The sequence below is a fragment of the Amblyomma maculatum genome, chromosome 4, assembly GCF_055883805.1.
Source record: "Amblyomma maculatum isolate TAMU_Amacu chromosome 4, ASM5588380v1, whole genome shotgun sequence".
NCBI classification, from domain to species: domain Eukaryota; kingdom Metazoa; phylum Arthropoda; class Arachnida; order Ixodida; family Ixodidae; genus Amblyomma; species Amblyomma maculatum.
The window spans coordinates 118,672,071-118,697,150 of NC_139347.1; the positions used below are offsets into that span (position 1 = coordinate 118,672,071).

A 25,080-nucleotide genomic window follows, 5' to 3' on the forward strand; every position below is an offset into this window, starting at 1 on the left:
GGTTGCTGGCGCGTGTGAGCTCCTCGAGGCACCGCTGGTCGCTCGAACCTGGCCGCCCCAGGTGCCGACTAGCGAGGTTTCCTCCCGAGGCCTTCACGAACGCGTGGCCGGCGTCGCCTCCCTCGTTGCGGCCACCACCGCTCAACCCTGGGCTGGCCTTTGTCGATGAAGCGCGAGCCCCGAACGCTGATGCTGATGTTGATGCGGCCATTCAGTGTTTTCATGACATCGAACAGCGCGAGAAAAGAAGGACATTGATGAAAGGACGATTCAGCGTTTTATTCGAGGATCACAGCGCATTCAATCGGGTCATGAAGGAAGGAAAAGTATTTAGAAGCAAACCGAAGCTGGAGAACCCGAATGCTTCTGAGGTCTTCAAGTGAAGCGGTGCGTTGGTCTCCGAGTCCTAACTCATTACGGTTCTTGGTGGCCGGGTTTCCAGCAGTGCTAATAGCGGTGCTTTATCGTCTCCACCACCTTCATAACTGTATCTTGCAACCTTAGTGCCAACACCAGTGCTAGTGTTGTCACGGCTATTGTTAACAGGCAGATGCAGTCAGTAACCACGAATTATATGGTGTGTTGGTCGCGCTGCTTTTAAGAAAACAAATATCTGGCTTCGCTGTGTGCAGGGTGTCTAACGAAGAGGAACCAAGTCGCGAATGAGAGCGCTGTCATCGCGACGCATTACAGCGTACCGATCGCGCTGTTATGTCGTATTTTTAGCCTCCCGGACTTATTTATTTATTTATTTATTCATATACCCTCAGGGCCCGAAGGCATTAAAGAGGGGAGTGGGAAAGATACATTGGTACAGGGTACAGTGCAGCATAAAACAACATAGAAGAAACAATAACACGGCGAAAAGTGATAAAAAAAAAAAAGAGGATTGGCGCAAAAAAAAAAAAAGCGGAAAAGCAGTTGAGGCAAAAAAACATTTCCGACAGTCAACAATGTCACCGAAAACGAACAAAAACAATTGACTACCATCTATAAATATAGATTACATACGGCAGTCTTAAAAGAATTTGGGTCCGTAATATCAGCAATGTGCCTAGGAAGGTGGTTCCAACTGACAGAAGTGTTTGGAACAAAAGAATAAGAGGCGTGTTTAGTACGACATGACGGAACACCTACTTTGTGAAGATGATCAATGCGACCTGAAACATATGTGGGGGTAGTTAGTAGCTGGCTCTTAAGGACAGGATTGTGGTAATAGATTTTGTGAAATAGGAATAAGCGAGAAATTTTTCTGCGTAGTGAAAGCGGTGGTAATGATAATGTTGTTTTCATAACGGTAACACTGGAGTTACGGTGATAGTTGGAAAGTATAAAACGTGACGCGCGGTTTTGAACAGATTCGATTTCAGATTCTAGAGATGCAAGGCCAGGGTCCCAGACAGAGGCTGCATATTCCAATTTAGGACGAACAAGGGTTTTATAAAGAAGCAATTTTATTGAACTAGAAGAAAGGTTAAAGTTTCGGCGCAGGTACCCCAACATGCGGTTAGCATTGTTAGTAATAGATTCTACATGCAGATTCCAAGAAAGATTGGAAGTTATGTGCACACCAAGGTATTTATACGAAGACACAGTTTCAAGAGGAGTATTATTGAGGTTGTAATTAGCTACTTCATTGTTACGACGAGAAATACGCATATGTTTGCACTTGTTAATGTTAAGCTCCATTTGCCATAATTTACACCACTCTGAAACTTGGTTAATATCAGACTGAAGAACAGAAATGTCAGAGTCACTGTTAATTTCACGGTAAATAACACAATCATCAGCAAAGAGACACACAGAAGAAGCAATGCTGTTAGGCAAATCATTAATATAAATGAGAAAAAGTAGGGGCCCAAGTACGGAGCCCTGGGGAACGCCTGAGCCCACTGGAGAGGAACGAGAGTTCGATTTATTTGCTGTCACGTATTGAGAACGGTTAGTGAGAAAAGACTGAAGCCACGAAACGATGTTAGGGTCGAGTTTGAGGTTACTTAATTTGAAAAGTAGTAATTGGTGAGAAACTTTATCGAAAGCTTTGGAGAAATCGAGGAATATACAGTCTGCTATGGAACCCCGGTCAAGAATGAAATGAAGGTCTTGTGAAAAGCATAGAAGCTGAGTCTCGCATGAGAATGTTTTACGAAACCCGTGTTGGGAACGACTGAAGAAAGAATTCGATTCAAGAAAATTGGCGAGATGAGAGCAGATGACATGTTCCATGATCTTACATGGGATGCTAGTAAGTGAAATGGGTCGGTAGTTATTAGGAGAATGTTTGTCCCCAGACTTGTGCAGGGGAACCACCTTGCCCACCTTCCAGTCGCTAGGAACACAGCTACACTCAAGAGATTGTTTAAACAGTTCGGCAAAAATAATGGCACTATACACTTTAGTATTTTTCAAAAATTTTGAGTTAATGTTGTCCACTCCGCATGATGATGACATCTTCAGTTGTTCAATTATTTTTTCTACGCCCACAGGATCCATTATAACGGGGTCCATAACAAAGAAGTCACGCGGTGGGTAATGAGGAATTTCGGTAATTAAATTGTTCGTAAAAGAAGCAGTAAACACATCATTAAGAACATCAGCACACATTTCACTAGGAATTAATTGTTCATCTGTAGTTTTCAGATTGATTGTAGATGGGTCAGTTTTCTTAACCACGTTCCAAAATTGTTTTGGGTTATTTATTAGCATCGATGGAAGAGTATGACTAAAAAATGACTCCTTAGCTTGTTTTAGTGCCGATTTATATGCAGACGCAGCAGAATAGTAAGCGTCCCATCGGGGCATAGAATTAGACACTTTGGCGGAGCGAAACAGACGTTTCTTTTTGTTTGATAGCCGTTTTAGTGAAGAATTATACCAGGGCGAACAGTTGTTAGTTAATATTTTTCGCAGCGGAACGTAAGAATTAGTCAGGGAGGATATTTTATCCTTATAAAGGGTCCAGTTAATTTCAATTGGGCGGTCATGAAAAGAGGGCAAGTATTCATCGATAAAAGCAGTGAGTTCACGATTAATTGCATCAAAGTTTGCCTTTTGGTAGTCACGGATATATTTAGAAGTGTTATATCGGTGTGGTATCGCGACATTTACTGAAAAATGGAGAATGTAATGATCACTTAAACCTGGCAAACAAGATATTGGAGCAACGATATCAGGCGACGTGGTTAATTGTTTTCGCAATTGGAAAGAGCTAAGCAATGCTACTTTCTGGGAACCGCCTGGGTCGGCCATTTTCATGGCGGGAGACAGCTTTCTTATTCACACCTGAGTGTTTAAAAACATATTTAAAAAAGTTAATTATTTTAAGTCGACTAATTATTTGAAGAAGCGGTATAAAGAAAATACTAGCCAGTACTTTAGATCAACCCTCACAACGCTCACTTGATGACTTGTGAAGAACCATTACTATGTTTAAAAACCTTGGTGCGTTTTGGCTGGGAAAATTTGTATATCTCCCGGTGGACCTCGTTAGGTCTTTCATACCAGCGTGCCGCGTTTTTTTAAATCTGGAAAATCGCATATGCGGTCACTATAGCCAAACTGCACGATGACGGCTTTCTGCTTTATGAATCAGCCCTGAAAAGAAATCGCGAGGTAATGTGCCGTGCACTCATAGCATAAGCGCTTATAAATATCCAGTCGATTTAGCTAAACTGGAAAAATTCGAAGTTATATTCGCTCTTCATATCGCTTTCGGTTCATGGTTAAGGCTTCAAGGTCCGGCCTCAGGAAAATATTGCAGAATCTGGGAACTTGTGGGTAGCGCAGTAATGAGTGTAACGCGCCCTAAAGGGTATTGCGAAAGCTGAGTTTTCTGGATTCATTGTGCATGTAAGGAAGTTAATGAAGACGACAACATGCAAATCAAGAGCGCGTGGGTGATACCCCTGTTTGTATGAGCCATTTTTATGAGGTGAATAACAACAGTTACTCTAGAGAGGCGGTCGCTTGATGCGATCGCATAGTCCATGGTGTCTTGCGCGGTCAGCGAAGCTACCCGTTCGTTGACCAGGCCCTATGTCCTAGCATCCACAGTATTGTTAGGATTTGTTAGATGTGGACGGCGAGCGTGGCTTCACTATACCTGTCTTAGAGCGGGAACCTGATGTTGTCCATGAATTTTCTGAAACACCTTTGTGAATTGCGGCGACACCCCCACTAACAAAGACGAAAGCCGCTTTTCTCTAGATTGCTAACAGACCATGCTACCCGGTTTGACACGAGGTGGTCAAGTGTTGGTAAACCGGGCGTGACCCGGATACGCTGATATGTATGCCGACGACGTGATATCCCCTTAGCGCCGCCGTGTGTGATGAGGATCCCAGTGCGCAAAACACGATGCCCCCCCTCCCCCCCTTCGCCGTAGGCAGTACCGCTGAACCATTATTCTCAAATATGCAGATTCGGCCGCCTGGGCTGCAACAGGGGTCACTGGATACTCCGTGGCACTTCTTGTGCGAGGAGGCAATAACAGGCCGCTATTGGTCCCTTAGTTCCGTACTCAAATTCCCTGCGGCCTCAATATATTGCCGCATTCCTAATCAATTTCGTGGCGCCTTCATGCGGCCCCACTGCATTACCGAACGTTTTAGCTGGCCTTAGCCACGCAGTGAACCCTGGGGTTCTTTATCTTTCTCTCTTGTGCTCCCGGCTGCCTTGCCCTTGTGCCAGTTCGCTATCAAACGCATCTCCGGGGAAAACCTGCTTTGGCTGCTCCGTCTGGCTGTTTTACGGTGACGATATTCACAAAATAATTGAACTGTGATGGCGCTGGAATGTGTTCGAAACCCAGGCTTGGTACAGGTCGGCAAAGTTCACTTTCTTTCTGCGCAATGAAAATGGTAAATCGGCTGGACGACACTGAAACCGATTCGTCTTACTCAATGCGACGCTATTTACGAAGTTGTTTGTTGAATTTTTTATTGCGATAGCAATACCGCGCCAGGTTTCGAGCCTTCGCGTGGTCCCGGCGGAGGCCACGCTCGACCTTGAACAGCCGAGGAGGAGGAGGAGGAGGAGAAGAATACTGGTAAGTTATACATCCATGGATATGTCACGAACGAGGCCGTACAGGGCGACCTCGGATGGTCGTCTTTTGAAGCGCGTGAGACCACTGCCAAGCTTGCCATGCAGCATCGCCTGATTGCTCTGCCCGACGGTAGATGGTCCAGGGAGGTGTACAAGTACATAGTATTTAAATGCTCCAACACCAAGTGGATGCTCCGAACTCGGAGGCTGGCCGAAAAGTACGGAATTCCGCAAGCCGGCCTGTCAGAGGTACCCCAGCCTACGTGGAGAAAGAAGATCCGCAACCAGGTTCGGGAAGCGGAAACAGAGAGATGGCTCAGAGAAACACAGGCGAAGTCATCTCTGGCGGTATACTCCAGTGCCAAGCATACCATCACTAAAGAAAACCTCTACGACAACACACGAGGTAGCGGGCTGCTTTGCGAGGCACGGAGCGGCGTGCTGCGCACAAGGACAATACGAGCCAAATACACCGAGGGCTTGGATACCCGGTGCCCCAGGTGCGGTGCGGCCGACGAGACCATCCAACATGTAGTGATCGAGTGCCCAGAACTGCGACCCGCCCCCGCTACAACAGCGACAACACCAACGGAGGCGCTTTTGACAGCACTAGGTCTACAGCCGACGTCACTACCCGAAGAGACTAGGGTAATCATGAGGGCAGTGGAGACGACAAAGCGCCGCCTCGAGGACTGGTGGCGCAACAGATAAGACTGTTAAATTTCTCTCCTGGCCTGATCCAGAACTTTGTGATCCCCCGATAGAAAGGGGAATGGCCACATCAGCATCAGCATCAGCATCACATCTCAAAATCTAATATCTCTGCACTCCAATTCTTGGTCGACCTCCCTGTGTGGGTATGTGCCATCACATTAGAGGAGAACAACAACAACAACGTACGCTCTCGCGCCTTACTCTTAAAGGATGAGCTTAAGTGTCCCCAACAATGTAGCACCTTACACTGATAGGGCCTGATAGGGGATAATGCAGCAGGCAAAAAAAGCTTCCGCCGTTGCTATCGCAATTAAAGTTGGGTTAACCAGAGTTAAACCCCCAAATATTATTTTACGCTGAACATCTATTTTTGAGTAATCTATTGTGCAATCAGGCAAGTAGACACGAAGCAGCGCGTACGTGCACTGGAAAATTTGTTTTACTTGAGAAGGATCTAAGGTAGGTATGCGAAATCTGCTACAGAATTCGCGCATAATGCGTTCTATTCGTTTGGTTTGGTTTGAGGTGTAACGTCCCAAAGCGACTCAGGCTATGAGAGACGCCGTAGTGGAGGACTCCAGAACTTTCGACCACCTGAGGTTCTTTAATGTGCACTGACATCGCACAGCACACGGGCGCCTTGCTTTTCGCCTCCATCGAAAAGCGGCCGCCGAGGCCGGGATTCGATATCGCGTCCTTGGGAACAGTAGTCGAGCACCGTAACTACTGCACCACCCCGGCGGGGTCATTGTATTCGTTTTGGCCGAATAAATTAGTTTATCTGCAACAAATTATGAATTAACGGGTGCATGAATGTCTAGCTTTCTTGGGTATCACTTCCTATGGTGGGGCCGCTGTGGAATGCCAACGTATTGATTAGAATCATATAACATTACGATGCGAAGTAACAATTTGATTTTAAGCCTGCGCTCGCTTCGAACAGTTAAGACCGCGCTATAATGCCAGTCAGGCGTGATTTGGACTTCAAGAAGCACAAAATAACAAGAGCGCCCAAAGTGGGCCTGTGTATGTATTAACAGCTGTGGTGACATCTTGCAATATCCCGAAAAAACTAGGATCTTAACCAAATTCCCGCCGAAACAACGCGCTTACAAGAAACGTCTTGTGTGACCTGGCAGGCCGCATTTCAGTTTGCTAGAGTCGAGTTCGGACACTTGTCAGCACTGAAATGGGAAATTGAACTAACTGGAACTGCAACGTAACTGGAATGGAGATTGACCTGAATCACGATAGAAAGTGCAAGTGTGAAAGCAGAATCAGGCGACAGTTGCGCAGAATGTTGTAGCGCAATATCAACACACCATTTTAAAGCAGAAAATGTATGCGATCACTATTCATGGCGCACATAGGCGAGCATAGTCCGGCACCATGGAGGGGCCGCTGGGCGAAGAAAAAACACATTTTTTTAACGAGACACTGTTAAGGACTCCGTGTGGCAGAAAAGCCACCGCCGGCGTCGTTGTTCGCCGTTGTAACGCTAAAATCTGCGATGGAGCAAAGAAATAAAAGTTGTTCTCTTGGTAAATTGCGCAGAAAAGAAATATCTTCGCCTTGACCTCTTAACCTTTCTGCGCTTCGAAACTGATCACTACGCTGCCACCGTGGCCGTGCAGGTAAGCCAGAGGAGTCAAGATGTAGAAAAATGACCCTACGTTAACTGCCATGTAGATTACTGCAGCGACTTGCCGAGCGATATTGTTCAGTGTCTGCATTCGCCGCAAAATATTTCCCCTGAACTACTAAGGCTGTTGGGTTGCTTCCAGCCCACTGCTGGTCATTCCACTCACCTCTGAAAGATTTCACTTTGGGAATGGCGGTATCAAGCTCGTCTGCACCAGAAACACCTGCGGCTGCTCGTGCTCTGCACCTCGCCGTTTCCGACATGTACCAGGAGGTGCCGTGAACTTTCTGCCATGGCTAACAGGACCACCTAATTCCCGTGGCAGCAAATGCTACCAAGTCTACGTGCACACCTGAATCCCCGGAAGAACACCTCCAGGAACCTGGTGCACCTAGTTCAAGTTTCAGCGCCTGTGTAGCCGTCTTTAAGCGTTCCTTACTCTGTTCGCATGGTTAAGAGCTGTCAACCATGGATTAGTACTAACTAGCCCGACAGCTTGTCGTATTCAAGCACGCAGATGCCTGGCTTTTCTCCTGCAACGAAACGCAGCAGCCGCAGCCTGAATTACATCGCGTTTCCCTTGGAACAGTAGTCGAGCGTCTTAACTATCATTCCGGGACTCTATTTCAGATGTTTTCGTTACTTATGGTTTCAACTGTGTTCACGAGTCATGATATTGTCACGGAAGAGCGAAGACGACGTAGTGGAAGGACAAAGTGTTAGGGGTAAAAAGTGGAAGTGGCTCTGCTCAACGCGACCAAGATCTGACCTCCCACGTTTTGCACGACCTCTTCCTGTCTGAAGATTTCATGTCGTAACATCTTGGTGGAGGTTTGCTCGGTACATCCTAATTAACAACAGATCAACTCGAGCCTCGTCGTAGTCGACGTCTTGCCTGCCTACCACCTCACGTGCCCGAGGGGGCCCTGGACGGAGAAGCCATACTTAGGCCTACACCCAGCAGTTTCTGGCCGCGTTCCCGAGAGCCCCGCTCCTTCGCGGTAGCAGCTGGTGATAACGTGGACGAATGGCTCACCCACTACCAACGAGGGAGCCGCTATTACAAGCTGGTCAATAAAACCAACTGGCGAGTGTTCTTTTCTTTTCTTGCTCACGGATACGGCCCTCACATGGTATGAAAATCACGAGGATACATTGACATTATGGACTCGCTTCGTGGGAGAACTAACAAAGTGCTTTGGTGATTTCTCGGCGAAAAAAAAGAGGCTCAACAGGCATTGGCTCATTTGGCTCAACATGCCCTTGAGACGCGCACACAGTATAGTGAGGCAATACTGAAGCTCTGCAAGGTCGTCTCGCTCGTATGTCCGACGAGGACAAAGTGGGCCATTTGCTAAGGGCTTCGCTGAGGACACCTGCACGTTCCTTATCAGTAAGGAAAGCCTGAACTTCGTCGTCGATATCGTACGGCATTGCCGAATATTGGAGAGTTTAAAGATGCACCGAATAACAACAAAGTTGGGCCGCTTGGACACAGTGTCAAAAGCTGCTGCCATTGCCACAACTTCCGAAGCCGCTGATCTCACCCCCATTATCTGCCGGATAGTTCAAGAATGGTCTCGCTCCCATCCACTCCCTTGTATTCACACGTTCACTTCTATGCAGCGACCGGGAGAGTCTTTTCAATCAATGCGCGGACTTTGGTACGCACCGCGCGCCTCACTATTCTCGACCACACAACGCTCCGAGGTCGCTCCAGGACCACCGCTACTATGAGCGGCCACCACCCGTTAACAATTACAACCATGGGGTGATGCCTTTTGAATGGATCCCGGCACCAATGAATACTACCAGACACGGATCTTTGATCGCTCTGACAAAGAATACCAGGCACGGGGTGTTGATGGCCAGCCTATGATTCCCGAAGCGGAAGCTTCGGGAATCCAGGCCATATTGCAAGATTCTGCCACCGCCGTCGGCCTTATCGTCTGGGGCCACCAACGTTCTGAGTGCTACCGGCTTACTAGGGTGAATCTACCTTAACTGCGTACTCATCTCCTTCAACAGAACTTCAGAACACCACCCTTCGCAATTCGGCCGTGGCGTCAGATCGGTGCGTCACTCCTCCTCCAGTGTTTCCCACGCGGCGGTCTCCGTCACCTCGTCGCCGGTCCTCATCACCTTGTCCGGAAGACTAACTAGCGCAACCGATGGAGGTGAGGCCGCTGAAACTTCGCTCTGTTATGATATTTCTCCTCGCGTCTCAATGCTTAAGAGCAAAGTTTGTGTGGTCGTTAATGGCGTACCTACATTAGCTCTCATTGACACCGGTGTAACTGTTTCTGTAATTGGTATGAGGTTCAAATGCCTATTGGGACGCAAAACGATGTTCAAGTGTGATGAAACCTCAACGTTTTCTGGCATGAGTGGCGAGCCGTTGCGTTCTCTTGGAGTTTTAATATTGAAGTTCAATTGGGCAGATCCGTTTTTCAAGTGGAATTCGTCGTTATCTCTAGTTATACCCATTATGGCATTTTAGGAATAGGCTTTGTGAAGCTGCGCGGAGCGACGGTCGACTGCGCAAGTGGCGAGGCTACTTTTGAGCGTATGAATGTGCCCAGCCTCATGAACAGTGCATGTGACGCCAGAACAATGTTTTTTTTTTTTTTTTGTATCAAGGTTATCGTGCCATAGCGAGCTGCAGTGCGTGTTCCGGTGTCCGCTGCCCTTGGTAAAGGCGAAATGTTTGAAGCGCTAGTGAACCTAGTGAATCCGATCTGCTTTAAGTGCAACGTTATAGTGCCCCAATTTCTGGTATCTGTGGTTACCGGCAGCGCGTAGTTGTGGTCAGTTAATTCATCATATTAAACTCATTTTGCCAAGTGACTTAAAACTTGCTTTATGAGAACCCGATGCCTCTCCAGCTGTGGCATCGGCAGAGCTTGCCCCGGCTGAATCCGTTACGTCCAACGCTGAACGCACAGTTCTTGGCATGATCAACAAAACACTGAGCAGCACTCAACGCTGCTCGCTTGTAGATCTTCTGCTGCAGTACTCAGCTGTCTTCGACGTCTACCAGCTCCGTGGACCATCCTCTATTCCTAAGTCTCGTACCCGCCACACTATCGAATTACCGGTTCATCTTGGCCGATTCGTCAAAAAGCCTTACCGTGTGTCACTGTCGGAGCGCAAATTAATCGACGAGCAACTATCAGCGATGCTTGAGAGGAAAGTCATCTATTGGGCTGCTCCCGTGATTCTTGTCCGGTTGCGTGGAATACAGCTGTTTAAATGCCATCATTACATTACAGTAATAATTTTAATTACAACAACGTTCTTTTCTTTTGCCGCGATTTGAAATTTTATAGTTAGTAATGGAACCTCAGACGTCACTGTGGTTACAACCATGTTTTTGAAGCTTCAAACTGCGATTTTTTGTCCCTTCACAGGAAGCGCCCACATCTTGGTTTATCTTTCGGTGGTTGTTTGTAGTATTTGCTACTGATCTGTGTTCTGATTTCGTTGTTTCGTTCTTTTCCAGCTTTGTTGTCTCCAATAAAACAGTAACGTACCAAACGTATCGCTATTTGATGACTGCCGGCGCCGCATAGTCTAACACACACACACACACACACACACACACACACACACACACACACACACACACACACACACACACACACACACACACACACACACACACACACACACACACACACACACACACACACACACACACACACACACACACACACACACACACACACACACACACACACACACACACACACACACACACACACACACACACACACACACACACACACACACACACACACACACACACACACACACACACACACACACACACACACACACACACACACACACACACACACACACACACACACACACACACACACACACACACACACACACACACACACACACACACACACACACACACACACACACACACACACACACACACACACACACACACACACACACACACACACACACACACACACACACACACACACACACACACACACACACACACACACACACACACACACACACACACACACACACACACACACACACACACACACACACACACACACACACACACACACACACACACACACACACACACACACACACACACACACACACACACACACACACACACACACACACACACACACACACACACACACACACACACACACACACACACACACACACACACACACACACACACACACACACACACACACACACACACACACACACACACACACACACACACACACACACACACACACACACACACACACACACACACACACACACACACACACACACACACACACACACACACACACACACACACACACACACACACACACACACACACACACACACACACACACACACACACACACACACACACACACACACACACACACACACACACACACACACACACACACACACACACACACACACACACACACACACACACACACACACACACACACACACACACACACACACACACACAAAACCATACCGAAAAAAATCGCCACTCGTGGTCAGCTTTTTGTAGCTAATTAGCCCGCGCGTAAGTCAAGTTTTATTGAGTACAATGACAGCGAGACTGGTACCGCTCTCTGCTTTCTAGGTGATACTGGCTGATCAAGGGGATTCATTCTTCTGTTTACACGAACGATGTGCGCTACTGCTAACAGCAATACAACGAATGGCGTATTTGCTTTGAACAGACCACTGACATCGATCGCATTCACAGTTATGAATGGTGCCATGACATATTGGTTAGGTTAATGAAGAGAGACCGTGATGTAAACGACAGAATCATCGCAGACGAAAACGTAGCCATGAAACTGCAGGGCTATCTTGCTCGTCTATTAGTTTCTTGGTTTGCCTAGAATAAGCCCCACGTGCTAAGCGAGCGATCATCGCGGGACTCAGTGGGCAGCGTACTGTCATTTACGCTACCAGTTACCATGCAGCGATTCCATATCTGCACGAACCCTTTGTCATTGAGCCACGCTTATCGGCGTTTTTCTTGCTGATGACAATTCTATGTTTGCTGAACGAGTTGCTAAGTAACCTGCCTAGCTTTTTGTTTTTCGCAGATGAATTTTTAGTTATTTAGTTTGCGGAACCATTACTAGTCATGAATTTTACGAACTCATTTATTTTACTTTTTGCGGTTCTTCCCCAACACCCTTGAAAGGCAACAGATACGTTCCGCTCTCTTCATCTTCCCATGCGATCGTCTGCGCGCTTATTCTTTAGCTCTCTTCGTTTTGCGCAAAGGTGTTTATGAAATGTCTGTTCCAAGTGCCCCAACAATCTGCACTGCTGAGGCTGAGCTTCGTGTACCAGTCAAGGGAAATAAATAGTCCCTATTGTCTGCAACATTCCATAGCGTTCCCACCAACATACTGCAGGAAAAAATAGTCGTATTTGTTGTAAAATGACATGTAGTTTTCGCTTTTATAGATTAATGTACAACCACGGCCGCTCGATGGAAGCGCACTGGGTGCTGCCTGCTGCGTCGTGCCGCCGTCAATGGGCAAGCGCGTCCTTGGGGAGTTTACAGTTGCGCCCGCTATTTCTGTTGAGGGCGCCACTGTTCGGGGACACGTCGTCGCCAGGATCGCCGGCTCCGAGCGTGCGGTTTGCTTCCTTTCTGGACGCGTTCGCCTCGTGTCTGCGTGGTAAACGCAAACGTTTTAGTGTGCGTGTCTGCAAGCACGTTAACGTTGTAACGGGATGCGTTTGTTTTTTTAAGGCGAAAGCCGCCCTAGGCTCACGGAGCGAAAATTTGCGCAGAAGCTGTGGCTGTAATCTGTGCGTCGCATCTGTGCACTGGTGTGTCAGTCGCAAAAGAGGACGTGCAAGGAGGGAGATTAAGAATGGAAATGATTGATGGTGATAAGTAATCAATAAACGTTATAAACATTGATAGAGGTAATGACTAATGCTAATGACTAATAATGGTTAATAATGAATAAAATGATTTGTAATGACCGCAATTGATTAGAAATGAGTACAAGTGCTTAGCGATGTGTGGTAATGACTATAATAACTAGGCATGACTCATCATTACTGCTAAAGACTGAGAAATGACCAATATGTGAAAGGATGACATGTAATGACCACTGCTGATTCTAAATGAGTAACCTGCTTAGTTATGAGTGGTAAGGGCTACAATGACTACGCAGGCAGACTCATCATGACTGGGAAACGACCAATATATTGTCACGAAGACAGGGATTTAGGGGTATCGGCAACAGGGGCAGATACACACAGTCGAGAGAGAGGTTCCCGAGAAACGGTAGCACGAAGACACAAGCTCAAGAGTCCACAAGGGTTAACTAGCCGAAGCGCGCGAGAGTCTCCAACTTCTTTGTCGTTTTAGCGCTACCTCGAACCGTCAGGTGGCATTATTCCCCCCTCGAAAAAAAAACCGCAAGTTCACAGAAAAAAAAAAACTGCTCCGGATGGCAAATATGACTTTCAGCGGGTAAAATACGGCTTCATGCGAAGCACATGCACCAGGTCAGACGAGCACTGACGACTAGAACTCGGTACAGTTCCGTCTGGAATAACCTCGTACGTAACTTCTGAGAGGCGACGCAACACTCTGTAAGGTCCGAAGTAACGATTGAGGAGTTTTTCTGACAAGCCTGGGCGCCGGACAGGTGTCCACACCCAGACTTTGTCACCAGGCTGGAACACGACATAGCGATGGCGGTCGTTATATCGGCGTGCATCTGTTGCTTGCTGTTTTGTAATGTGATTACGGGCGAGTTGGCGAGCTTCCTCAGCGTAGGTGGTGAATTCTTCTGCGTCAGCGGTAAGCAGCTGGTCGTCAGCTGCACATGGCAGCATAGCGTCGAGCATGGTCTGTACATCGCGTCCGCATACTAGGCGAAACGGAGTGAATCGAGTTGTTTCTTGGACGGCCGTGTTATATGGAAATGTGACATAAGGCAATATCTCGTCCCATGTTTTATGCCGGACATCGACATACATGGCGAGCATGTCCGCTATTGTTTTGTTTAGTCGCTCAGTAAGGCCATTAGACTGAGGATGGTAAGCAGTAGTCTTTCGGTGATGTGTCTGGCTTAGTTGGAAAACTTCTTCAAGAAGACGCGCTGTAAATGCCTTGCCACGATCAGTAATGACGTATGAAGGGGCGCCATGGCGGAGGACAATCTGCGTCATGAAAAATTGCGCCACTTCGGAGGATGTTGCACGTGGCACTGCCATAGTTTCCGCGTAACGTGTCAGATAGTCTGTAGCCACGATAATCCACTTATTGCCAGCTGACGATAGAGGAAAAGGGCCAAGAAAGTCCATACCAATTTGGTCGAATGGTACTAGCGGTGGGGGAATAGGCTGCAGGAAACCCGCTGGCTTCAATGGCGGTGTCTTGCGTCGCTGGCACTCGCGGCAACCTCTAACATATCGATGAACGGTGGCGGTAAGTTTGGGCCAGTAGTAGGCCTGGCGCACTCTCGTTAGAGTGCGTGCAAAGCCCAAGTGTCCAGCGGTGGGTTCATCATGGCAAGCATGAAGGATTTCATCGCGGAGATCTTCAGGGATGACTAGAAGATAGGCTCGGTCACTGTTGCCGGCGCTTTTCTTGTAGAGGATTCCGTCGCGCGTACAGAAGGATGACAAGTTCTTAGCAAACAGTCGAGATACTGTAGAATCGAAACCCTCCAGATGATCGATCACAGTTTTGAGGTCTGGGTCAGCCCGTTGCCGGGCCTTTAAATCAGAGGAACTGATAATGCCAAGAAAATGGGCGTCTTCATCCGTACTGTCATGGGCCAACTCCACGGGTGATCGAGACAGCGTGTCAGCATCTTCATGTTTGCGTCCGGATTTATAAACGATAGAGTAATCAAACTCCTGCATACGAAGGCTCCACCGTGCAAGACGTCCTGATGGATCTCGAAGACTAGCTAGCCAACACAAAGCATGATGGTCTGTCACAACTTTAAATTTACGGCCGTAGAGGTAAGGTCGGAATTTCATTGTGGCCCAAACGGCGGCGAGACACTCCTTTTCAGAAGTTGAATAGTTTGATTCTGCCCGAGAAAGGGTGCGGCTGGCATAAGCGATCACTTTTTCCTCGCCTTGCTGGTGCTGGACCAGAACAGCACCCAGACCGACATTGCTGGCGTCGGTGTGAATTTCGGTGGCAGCGTCCTCATCGAAGTGTGCAAGAACGGGAGGGTTGTGCAGCCGTTGGCGCAGCTCGGTGAATGCCTCCTGCTGCTCGGAAGACCAGACATACGGGACGTCATCACGTGTCAGGCGCGTCAAAGGTTCTGCAATCTTGGCAAAATCGGCAATGAAACGGCGATAGTACGCACACAGGCCCAAGAAACGTAGGGCTGCTTTCTTCGTGGTAGGGATGGGAAAATTGGCTACAGCGGCTGTTTTATCAGGGTCAGGCCGGACACCGTCAGCGCTACCCACATGACCGAGAAATTTTAGCTGCTGATATCCAAAGTGACATTTTTCCGGTTTGAGTGTCAAATCGGCCGAGCGAAGAGCGTCCAATACCGTTCGCAGCCGCTTAAGATGTTGGTCAAACGTTTCTGAAAACACGATGACGTCGTCCAAATAAACCAAACAGGTTTGCCATTTCAGACCAGCAAGTACGGTGTCCATCATTCTCTGGAACGTCGCTGGCGCTGAACACAGACCGAAAGGCAATACTTTAAATTCATATAAGCCATCGGGTGTCACAAAGGCAGTCTTTTCCCGATCGCGCTCATCCACTTCTATCTGCCAATAACCACTTTTTAAATCAATTGAGGAAAAGAACTTGGCGTTGCGAAGTCGATCGAGTGAATCGTCGATACGGGGCAACGGATATACATCTTTTTTTTGTGATGTCATTCAGTTTCCTGTAATCAACGCAAAAACGCAGCGTGCCATCCTTTTTCTTAACCAACACGACGGGCGACGACCACGGACTTTTAGACGGCTGAATAACATCATCATTAAGCATTTCCTGGACTTGTGTCCGAATTGCCTCACGTTCTTTGGCCGAAATACGGTACGGCTGCTGTCGAATAGGTCGGGCATCGTCAGACGTTATGATGCGATGCTTGGCGATAGAAGTTTGCCGGACTTTCGATGATGAGGCAAAGCACGGGGCGTACTCCAGCAGTAAGGCACGCAGGGCGCGTTGTTGACAGAAAGAAAGGTCACTGCTAACATCGATGCGGTCTAGAACACTGGGAGTATCGATAACGTCAAACGCAAAACATTCAGAAACTTCATTTAACAGTTCGCCGAAAGCGATGGCAGTAGAGCGATAGAGGTGGCGAGATTCATTCGTGAAGTTCGTGACGAGAAGCTCAGAGTGACCATTGCTGAGAATAATTAAGCTTCGAGCTGCACAGATGCCATGAGAAAATAAAAGAGAACGGTTGCTTTCAGCTATTATCGGCCCGTCACGAAGCCCGTCGCACACAACACTCACAAACACGCTGGAGCGGGGAGGCACTGAAACACACTCGGCTGAAACCCGTAGGGCGCACGTACGTTGGCCATCGGTGGGGCTGGCAGCCGCTTTCTCCGTTGAGAACGAGACCGTTCGCTGTCGGAGATCTATGATGGCGCCATATTCCCGCAGGAAATCCACACCGAGAATCAAATCACGAGAACATTCCCGGAGAACGACGCAGCTGACAACGAACGTTGAAGTACGAATCTGGATTCTAGCCGTGCACTGTCCAATAGGAGTAATTACATGCCCCCCAGCCGTGCGTATTTGTGTGCTACACCATGGTGTCATAACCTTCCTAAGGGTCGCTGCCAGTTTCCCACTCAAAATCGAAAAGTCTGATCCGGTATCCACTAAAGCGCTGACATTATGACCATCGATGCACACAGGGATGTCCAGCGATAGCCGGTCTCGTGAACCAAATGCTGTCGTTTCTGCTCCAAAATTCATATCTGTTCTCATTGGGGGGACTTCTTTGTGCTGACATTTAGCGGCCCCGCCCCCGGAGGTCGCTCTACTCAGTTTTCCCGGTGGGGGCTTGGCGAGCGACCAGGCGGTGCTCGCGGGAAGTTGCCAGTTGTTGAAGCGGTTTGCCGACGTGGGGATGGAGACCTGGATTGTCGGCGCGCCATCCGGAGGCTCTCTTGTGCGAGGTTGTTTCCAATGTCACGAGGTAGTTGTCCGAACGTGCGTCTAGGTGCGTTGGTGTAAAAGCCCTCCTGTCTGAGTTCCCGATAAGGGCACCACCGGAAAATGTGACCAGGTTCCCCACAGTGGTAGCAAAGGCGGCGGCTCCGAGGTGCCTGCCAGACGTCCGTTCGTCGAAAGTTTGATCGCGGTGGCCGCACGTACCGCGTAGGCTGCTGTACAGGAATGTATTGCATTGGCTCCTGGACGGGCATGCACTGGGTTGGTGGTAACGTAGACAACGGAGCTTGGACGGGAACTGGGCGTCGGAGAACGTCAGCGTAAGTCGGACGAGAATAATCAGGAACAGGGGTACTTTGAGCTTCAGCAACATGCAGAGATGGCTGCGTGACTTGCTGAATCTCTTCACGGATCATATGTGCGAGAGAATCACCCCTGGGTTGGAACGTGCCACAAACCTTCTGCAGTTCCTCGCGTACAATCGCACGAATAAGATCTCGGAGCTGTTCAGTATTTCTTACAGCAGCTGTAAGAGGCTCGGCAGCAGTCGTAGCGAGGATTGGGCTGTCGTAGACCGCCGAGCGGCGCTGGTGTAGGATCTTTTCCATGGTGACCGCCTCTGTTAAAAATGAGGAAACTGTAGTTGGTGGGCTACGTACAAGACCAGCAAAAAGCTGTTCTTTAACCCCATGCATGAGGTGGCGCAGCTTTCTCTCTTCAGACATGTTGGGATCCGCACGTCGAAATAGTTTCCTCATGTCCTCAACATACATCATGACGGACTCGTTTGGCATCTGTTTTCGAGATTGTAGAGCACGTTCTGCTCGTTCGCGCTTATCAAGGCTGATATACGCCTCTTCGATAAGACGGCGGAACTGAGGCCATGATGTTATCGTGCCTTCTCGGTTCTCATACCATGTCAAAGCATGGTCTTCCAGGCAGAAAATGGCGTTCCGTAGCTTTAAGCTGTCGTCCCACTGATTAAAGGATGCGACTCGTTCGAACTGAGTTAGCCAATCCTCAACGTCTTCATGCGCAGTGCCATGGAACGATTTCGGCACTCGGGGGTTTTGAACGTAAACAGGAGTACCTTGCATGACTGTCGTAGTGCTCTGCGTGGCTGGCCGGAGGCTCGTTGTTGAAGTGGACTCCAAGGGCCCGTGTTCGGGAGGAAGGCCCAGGTTCCTCCGGCTGACGCGATGAACTGGCGTGTCCACAGGCAAAAGCTCGGTGTCGTTGGTTCGCGGAGGGGTGTGCGACATTGAGAGGACAATTACCCAGCACCTCCACCAAAACTGTCACGAAGACAGGGATTTAGGGGTATCGGCAACAGGGGCAGATACACACAGTCGAGAGAGAGGTTCCCGAGAAACGGTAGCACGAAGACACAAGCTCAAGAGTCCACAGGGGTTAACTAGCCGAAGCGCGCGAGAGTCTCCAACTTCTTTGTCGTTTTAGCGCTACCTCGAACCGTCAGGTGGCAATATCAAACGACGACTTGAAATGACGAATTGTGGCAAACTATGAGAGACCCTCAAATTTTATCTGCTGAGCTCGCTTCAGACAAAGGCAGCAGCGAGGAGTGGAAATGCACTCGCTTCCTCTGAAATGAAAGCGGCGCTGAGGTTAAAAAGTCCAGATGCTGAAGCATAATACCCTATCAGCTGCCATTGAATTTGCTACAAGGGACAGCATATTGGACTTGTTGGTGGTTAATTATAGGTTAACAGTGCAAACAACGTGACGGGAACACAGGAGAAGAGGATGGCACAACAGCGCTAGTTGTGTCGTCCCCTTTTCTTGTGTTACCGTCACGTTGTTTAACCTATTTGGTTACCAGGGAGCTGGCCAGTGAACTAGGATTTTTAACGATGTATTGTGAAGCAGATGAACACGATGAAGTAGCACCAGAAGCTTTTCTCCCAGGTTATGTTGCGAGGACATATCAGAAAACAGTACGAAGCGTTTTTTTTTTTAATATAAGCATACAATTTGTTCTAAATTTTGCCGCGCTAGTCTGAATGGCCTTGCAAGCAAAGGAGCCTGTGCATACAACATCTGTTTATGCTCTTGAGACTGTTTGAGTCGACGCGATAAACTGAAAAGCCACGTTCCACAGAATATCCGGCGCCCGCTCTGTAGGCGGAAAGTAGAAAAAATGCCTATCTGGTAAGAGGCACGTTCGTTGGTGATATGGGCAGACACCTTTGGCGCAATCAGAACACATGACATGTTCAATGTGGCAGGAGCTGCCAAATCAGAGAGAGTCAATAAGATGTAAGGGTGAAATGGGAATTATTGAAAGTGGGACCCTTAGATCCCAAGTCAGGCACACTATACTCCTTTAGGGCACGTTCGTTCGGCTTCAGTAAAGAGGGGCTTTATATAGCTATGTGTAGGGTGCTATTTCATATAATGCGATGGCTTAAGGCTGCATTCTAATGATATGCGACAGAGGCAGCAATTACGGGATACGGTGAATAAGCAGGTAGCAAAGAGCGGGTACTCTAACGAGGCTCTGCAAGGAGATTTAGGAGCCCCAAGTTTTGTTTATCACTACGAAGTTGTTGCTTAATTTATGCGATATTTAGTAATGGTTTTGAGGCGACATGTCAGATATGCAAAAGCCTGTTGCAGTAAATATGAGTCAACTGTACCAGTTACAGGTTGATGAAAACCATGGGCAATGGAGGCTTGATGTACCCCGCAAAGGAAGTAATCAAGCTTTGTCAGCTTACGAGCACCTTCTTAAGAGGTCTTAAGAGGTCCGGCAAAGTAGCAAGCTGCGATTGATTTCATCATTGCTTTCTCACTGTACACAGTGCCCGCAGCTAATCTATGAAAACAACGATCGTGCCCATGCTGAGGCGCTATGCAAGATATTGTTAACTTGCGGCACCCACTGATAGCTGAGCTGGAAATGTCAACTCAACAGTCGAGCGACATTTATGGCTATGGCATAAACCGCTCTCATGAAAGGTTTTTCAATCTGCGATTGGTAATTTTCTTCCTTTTTTGTGTGGCCATTTAATAAGCGTACTCGGCTGCTCGCTGAATCTCGGCTGCAGTTGCGCTCTGAAGCGTGAACATTGTTGAGATCGCTGCTAAGAGTTTCACAACAGGAACACTCGATGCGCGTTCTTCCATTGAAAATTACAAACCAGCAAAAATTGTACGGGTTTGCGAGAAGCCAATAAAAATAGTAATAGAAGCTTTCGGCACATATACGTAGCAAGCTTGAGGCAGACCGGCAGTATGAAGCGCGCTTAGTTCGGTCATGCAAAATGCGGGAAGCCATGACGGATAGCCTTCTGGCGTAAAAAGTTTAAGGTCTCCAGCTGAGTCGAAGATCCCAGGTTATCATGTAGATTTAACCTAATAAACATCTTCATATTTCTAACGTAACATTTGTCAGAATGAGATAGAAAGGTTGGTTACATGTCGCATTTTCACAGAGGTTGTTCGCAGTAGGACAATATATTTTTATTGGATAGCGCTGTCAGCTTAGAACAGGTTGACATCAATTTGTGCATAAAAGTTGTATGCAGGATTGAGTAAATGGTATGAAAATGACACACGGAATTCGCGACATAGTTAAGTGGTTATGCATTAGGCTACCATGGCAGCTGAACAGCTTGGAGTTGTTCACAGCCGGGTGAGATTATCATGTGACAAACAACTTGATCCGAATGCAACATCACGGTAATGCGAGCTCTCCGATCGAGTGGCCTTGACCTACCGTATACATCGTTGCCGAGCAAGAGCTAAGTGCTGACATGGTCACACTAGACAGGACAGTATATACGAATTCGTTTTGGCAAATTGTGTGAAGCTCTTATATTCCTAAAATAAAAGGCTTCTACCGCGCCGAAGCCTCCCTGAAAGCGCAGCCAGGCGCAGCTCTCCGCGCGCTGCTGTCCCCGAACGGTGGCGCCGCGGCGGTGGCGACGGGAAGTAGGCGCCTCCCGCCGGTTTCGGGCGACGTAGCAGGCCGCACCTAGTGCGCTTCCATCGAGCGGCCGTGGTACAACTGTCAACTGATCTCTCTCCGCAGGATCAAGGCTCAAGGACTCTAAAAAACCTATCCACCTCCCCTCTTTATTGAAGTCTATTTACATTACAAATTTTGACCCTGCGCGTCGTGAACATTAGACAATCGTCGGTACTCCGCCCGAGCTGTTGAGTCTCTTGGTTCAGTGCTTTCCTATGCCTCCTTTTCGAGCTTAATGAGCTCCAAGATGCCGTCCTGCATCTCTCTGACGGCCTGGTACTCAGTGAGGCCCAAACGCCGCTTGTTGGAGATGTCGTAGACGCCGCCCTCACTTTCGGTGTGCTCGCCCCGGGTGCCTGCGATGAGCAACAGTGCAGGGTGCAAGCGAGGAAGTTGAATCAAGCTGTTCAGAACACATTGTACGGCGATTCGCGACCGACTTCGTCGTGAGCAGGCACGAAAAAGAAAGCGCAACGGTCTGCTCGACGAAGAAACATTTAGGGCTCTATGACCTTTCGAATGCTACGTGAAATTAACAGTTCTGCTGACTGCATCGCGGAAGTAGAATGGGTGCGATAACGTTGGCAGTTTAGCAGTTTACTGGTATCAGTCAAGAGGAAAGTATATAACAATTGCCTCTCACCTGTGCTCCCCTATGGGGTTGAAACGTGGAGGCTAACGAAAAGGGTTCTAGGTAACCTCAGGGCAACGCATAGAGCTATGGAACGGAAGATGGTAGGTGTAACGTTAAGAGATAGGAAACGTGAAGAGTGGATCTAAGAAATAACTTGACTTGATGATATTCTAGTGGAAATGAAGAAAAGGAAATAGGCATGGGCAGGGAATGTAGTGCGAAAAGAGGATAACCGATGGTCGCTAACGGTAACAAATTGAATTTTGAGGCATTAAAAAGCGTAGCCGGGGGCCGCAAAAACTTAGGTGGGCGCATAAGCCCAAAACGTTCGCGGAGGTAAGTCGGATGCAGCTAGCAGAAAAGATGATTGATTGGAGTAATATTGGAGAGGCCTTCGCATTGCAGTGGATGTAGCCCTGATGATGGTGATGATGATACAACTGTAGTAGGCGAGTGATTTAGCCTTCTCCCTCCTGCTCGTTTTCGTATCACATGTGCTTTATATTTTTGCCTGCATCGCTTAGCTGATGTAGGACACTGAACAGAAACGCTTCAAGTAAGAAAGGGAGACAGTTCTTTTTTGAAGCATTCAATTGGAGGCAACTTACAAGCACAACTACACATTTGTGGAGCCTGTATTCTTGTTCCTTGTTTGTCTTAGGTACCGTTGAAAAAACTTTGTATCTCAGAAAAGGTTCATTAGTTGCCATATGATAACGGATCTGCTTGGCAGGCAGCCAACGAGCGCTGTGAGTAACATTCTGCTGACGTTAAGGTGACGGATTTGTCTCGCGGATGCCGGATTATAACGGTCAAAAAATTCTCATTCATGGGTTTGGATCTTGGCGTATACGATTGGTCGCACACTAGAATTTGAAAGTGATGTGCAAAGCATTGCAAAGCGCAAAACGTTATGTGCAAAACAGCAACACATACCCGATGACTATGTTCTACATATCCAGTCATCCCTTCGTTACTCCTGAAGGGCAAGACATCTTTTTGAGCAAGACCCTTCCCAACAGTGTAGTTTCTTTTTATACTATTGCTCTTGCGTCGAGCCTAAAGGTAGGCTACAGACTAGAGCGCTGATACGTGCCTTTGAAACGCTGCGCATTCCTCTGGATATTCTTTTTGACTGTAAGTGATATGAACCCATTTTCCGAACCAGCGATGCCGAGCGTTGGACCGAAGGAGTCTTATTTCTTACATATTTTGATAGCATGTTATAACGTGCGCATTTAATTTAGTACCTTGTAAAATATTTGCTTGGATGTGGGCTTGGTAGTAAGGGCTATATTGCCCAACAATATCGCATCTATTTGAGCGCATTGTGCAGGACCGTATTTTGCGCTGCTATATGTTGCTGAGGCTGAGGCTGATAAAACGTTATTCACAATATATGCGAATTCAGAAGAGCCGGATGCTCTCATATGCAGGGAGCGGAGAGGAGAAGCGTTGCCTTTACTCAATGAGTAGGATCAGTGCACTCGCCTCTCTTATGTCTGTGGCATCTTCAGGCAAAAAACGTCAACAGCCGCCTTACCTGGTAAGTTAGTTGTGCCATACCGGTCGCCCAGGCGACGTCGGTTTCCAATTTATTCTACGCAGCTTAAGAAAATGTTGATGCCAAATGAATCATCTGTATTTCGAAGATAATCTGTACCTGCATCTGCATCAATATTGTTTTGTAATCCCACCCGTGGTGGACTTTTGAGGGACAATAACTAAACTAACTAACTAACTAACTAACTAACTAACTAACTAACTAACTAACTAACTAACTAACTAACTAACTAACTAACTAACTAACTAACTAACTAACTAACTAACTAACTAACTAACTAACTAACTAACTAACTAACTAACTAACTAACTAACTAACTAACTAACTAACTAACTAACTAACTAACTAACTAACTAACTAACTAACTAACTAACTAACTAACTAACTAACTAACTAACTAACTAACTAACTAACTAACTAACTAACTAACTAACTAACTAACCAACTAACTAACTAACTAACTAACTAACTAACTAACTAACTAACTAACTAACTAACTAAATCACCGTAAAGAGACCCGAAAATGCAATTTACTCTGCAATACTCTAGAAAGAACAAGACTGCGGTTAGGGAGACTCGAACAGCATAAGAAGTACGGATGCTGGTCTTCAAATGCGCGCACGTGTGGCTGTGTACATAACGGACAACTCTTGCTCTACCTACCTCGGACCTGCAGATTGTACTTGGCTGCAATTTTTTCCAGCTTCGCCTTGTTGGCAGCCAGCTTGGGTAACTTGATGTGCACGCTGGCCCGGATGGTGGTACCCAGGTTGGTGGGGCAGAAGGTCAGGTAGCCGAACCGGTCGTCTCGAGAGAAGGGCAGCTGCTTCTCGATGGCTTTAACAGCTTTGACTAGGCGACCATAAACCTGAATAGAGACAGGAAATGGGAAGTCTCATTAAGCACTGGTAAATGATGTATGCGTCCAGTTACTTTTTAAATTGGCAAAACGATCGGCGGGAACAAGAGGACCAGCACGCTTTTTATAAAATTCGAATTCCTTTCGCATTCCGAAAGTAATGCCTGGAATTCAACCAGTTCGCTTTTTAGCATACATAAAAAGAATTGAAGGAAAAATCCATGTCTCCTCAGGTAAAAAAAGAGGGTTAGTTTGATTTTGTTTATGGAGTTAAACGTTCCAAACAGACTCAGGCTAATCAGACACCATAAAAAAAGGCATAGGTAAGTTGATGATGTAGTATGTGTGATTCGTCGCAACATAGAGCAGTTTATTCTTGCAAGGATAATTTGTTTCCTACACTACCCTTAATTATGGAAGTGGCTGCCGAGCTAAACTACCAGATAATTG

The 25,080-nt window shown here is 47.5% G+C and overlaps 1 protein-coding gene across 1 annotated transcript in view; it reads right to left on the reverse strand.

Moving 5' to 3' along the window:
• Window positions 1-21,671: 21,671 nt before the first annotated feature.
• LOC146192231 (arginine kinase Lit v 2.0101-like) overlaps window positions 21,672-25,080 on the reverse strand; it is an 18,262-nt gene continuing 14,853 nt past the window's right edge. Inside the window, exons 6-7 of the mRNA XM_084600027.1 lie at window positions 24,435-24,639; window positions 21,672-21,929 (exon numbers count right to left, since the gene is read on the reverse strand). Of these exons, the coding sequence (XP_084456153.1) occupies window positions 21,787-21,929; window positions 24,435-24,639 (348 nt within the window). The 3' untranslated portion in view covers window positions 21,672-21,786. The remainder of the gene's footprint in view (window positions 21,930-24,434; window positions 24,640-25,080) is intronic.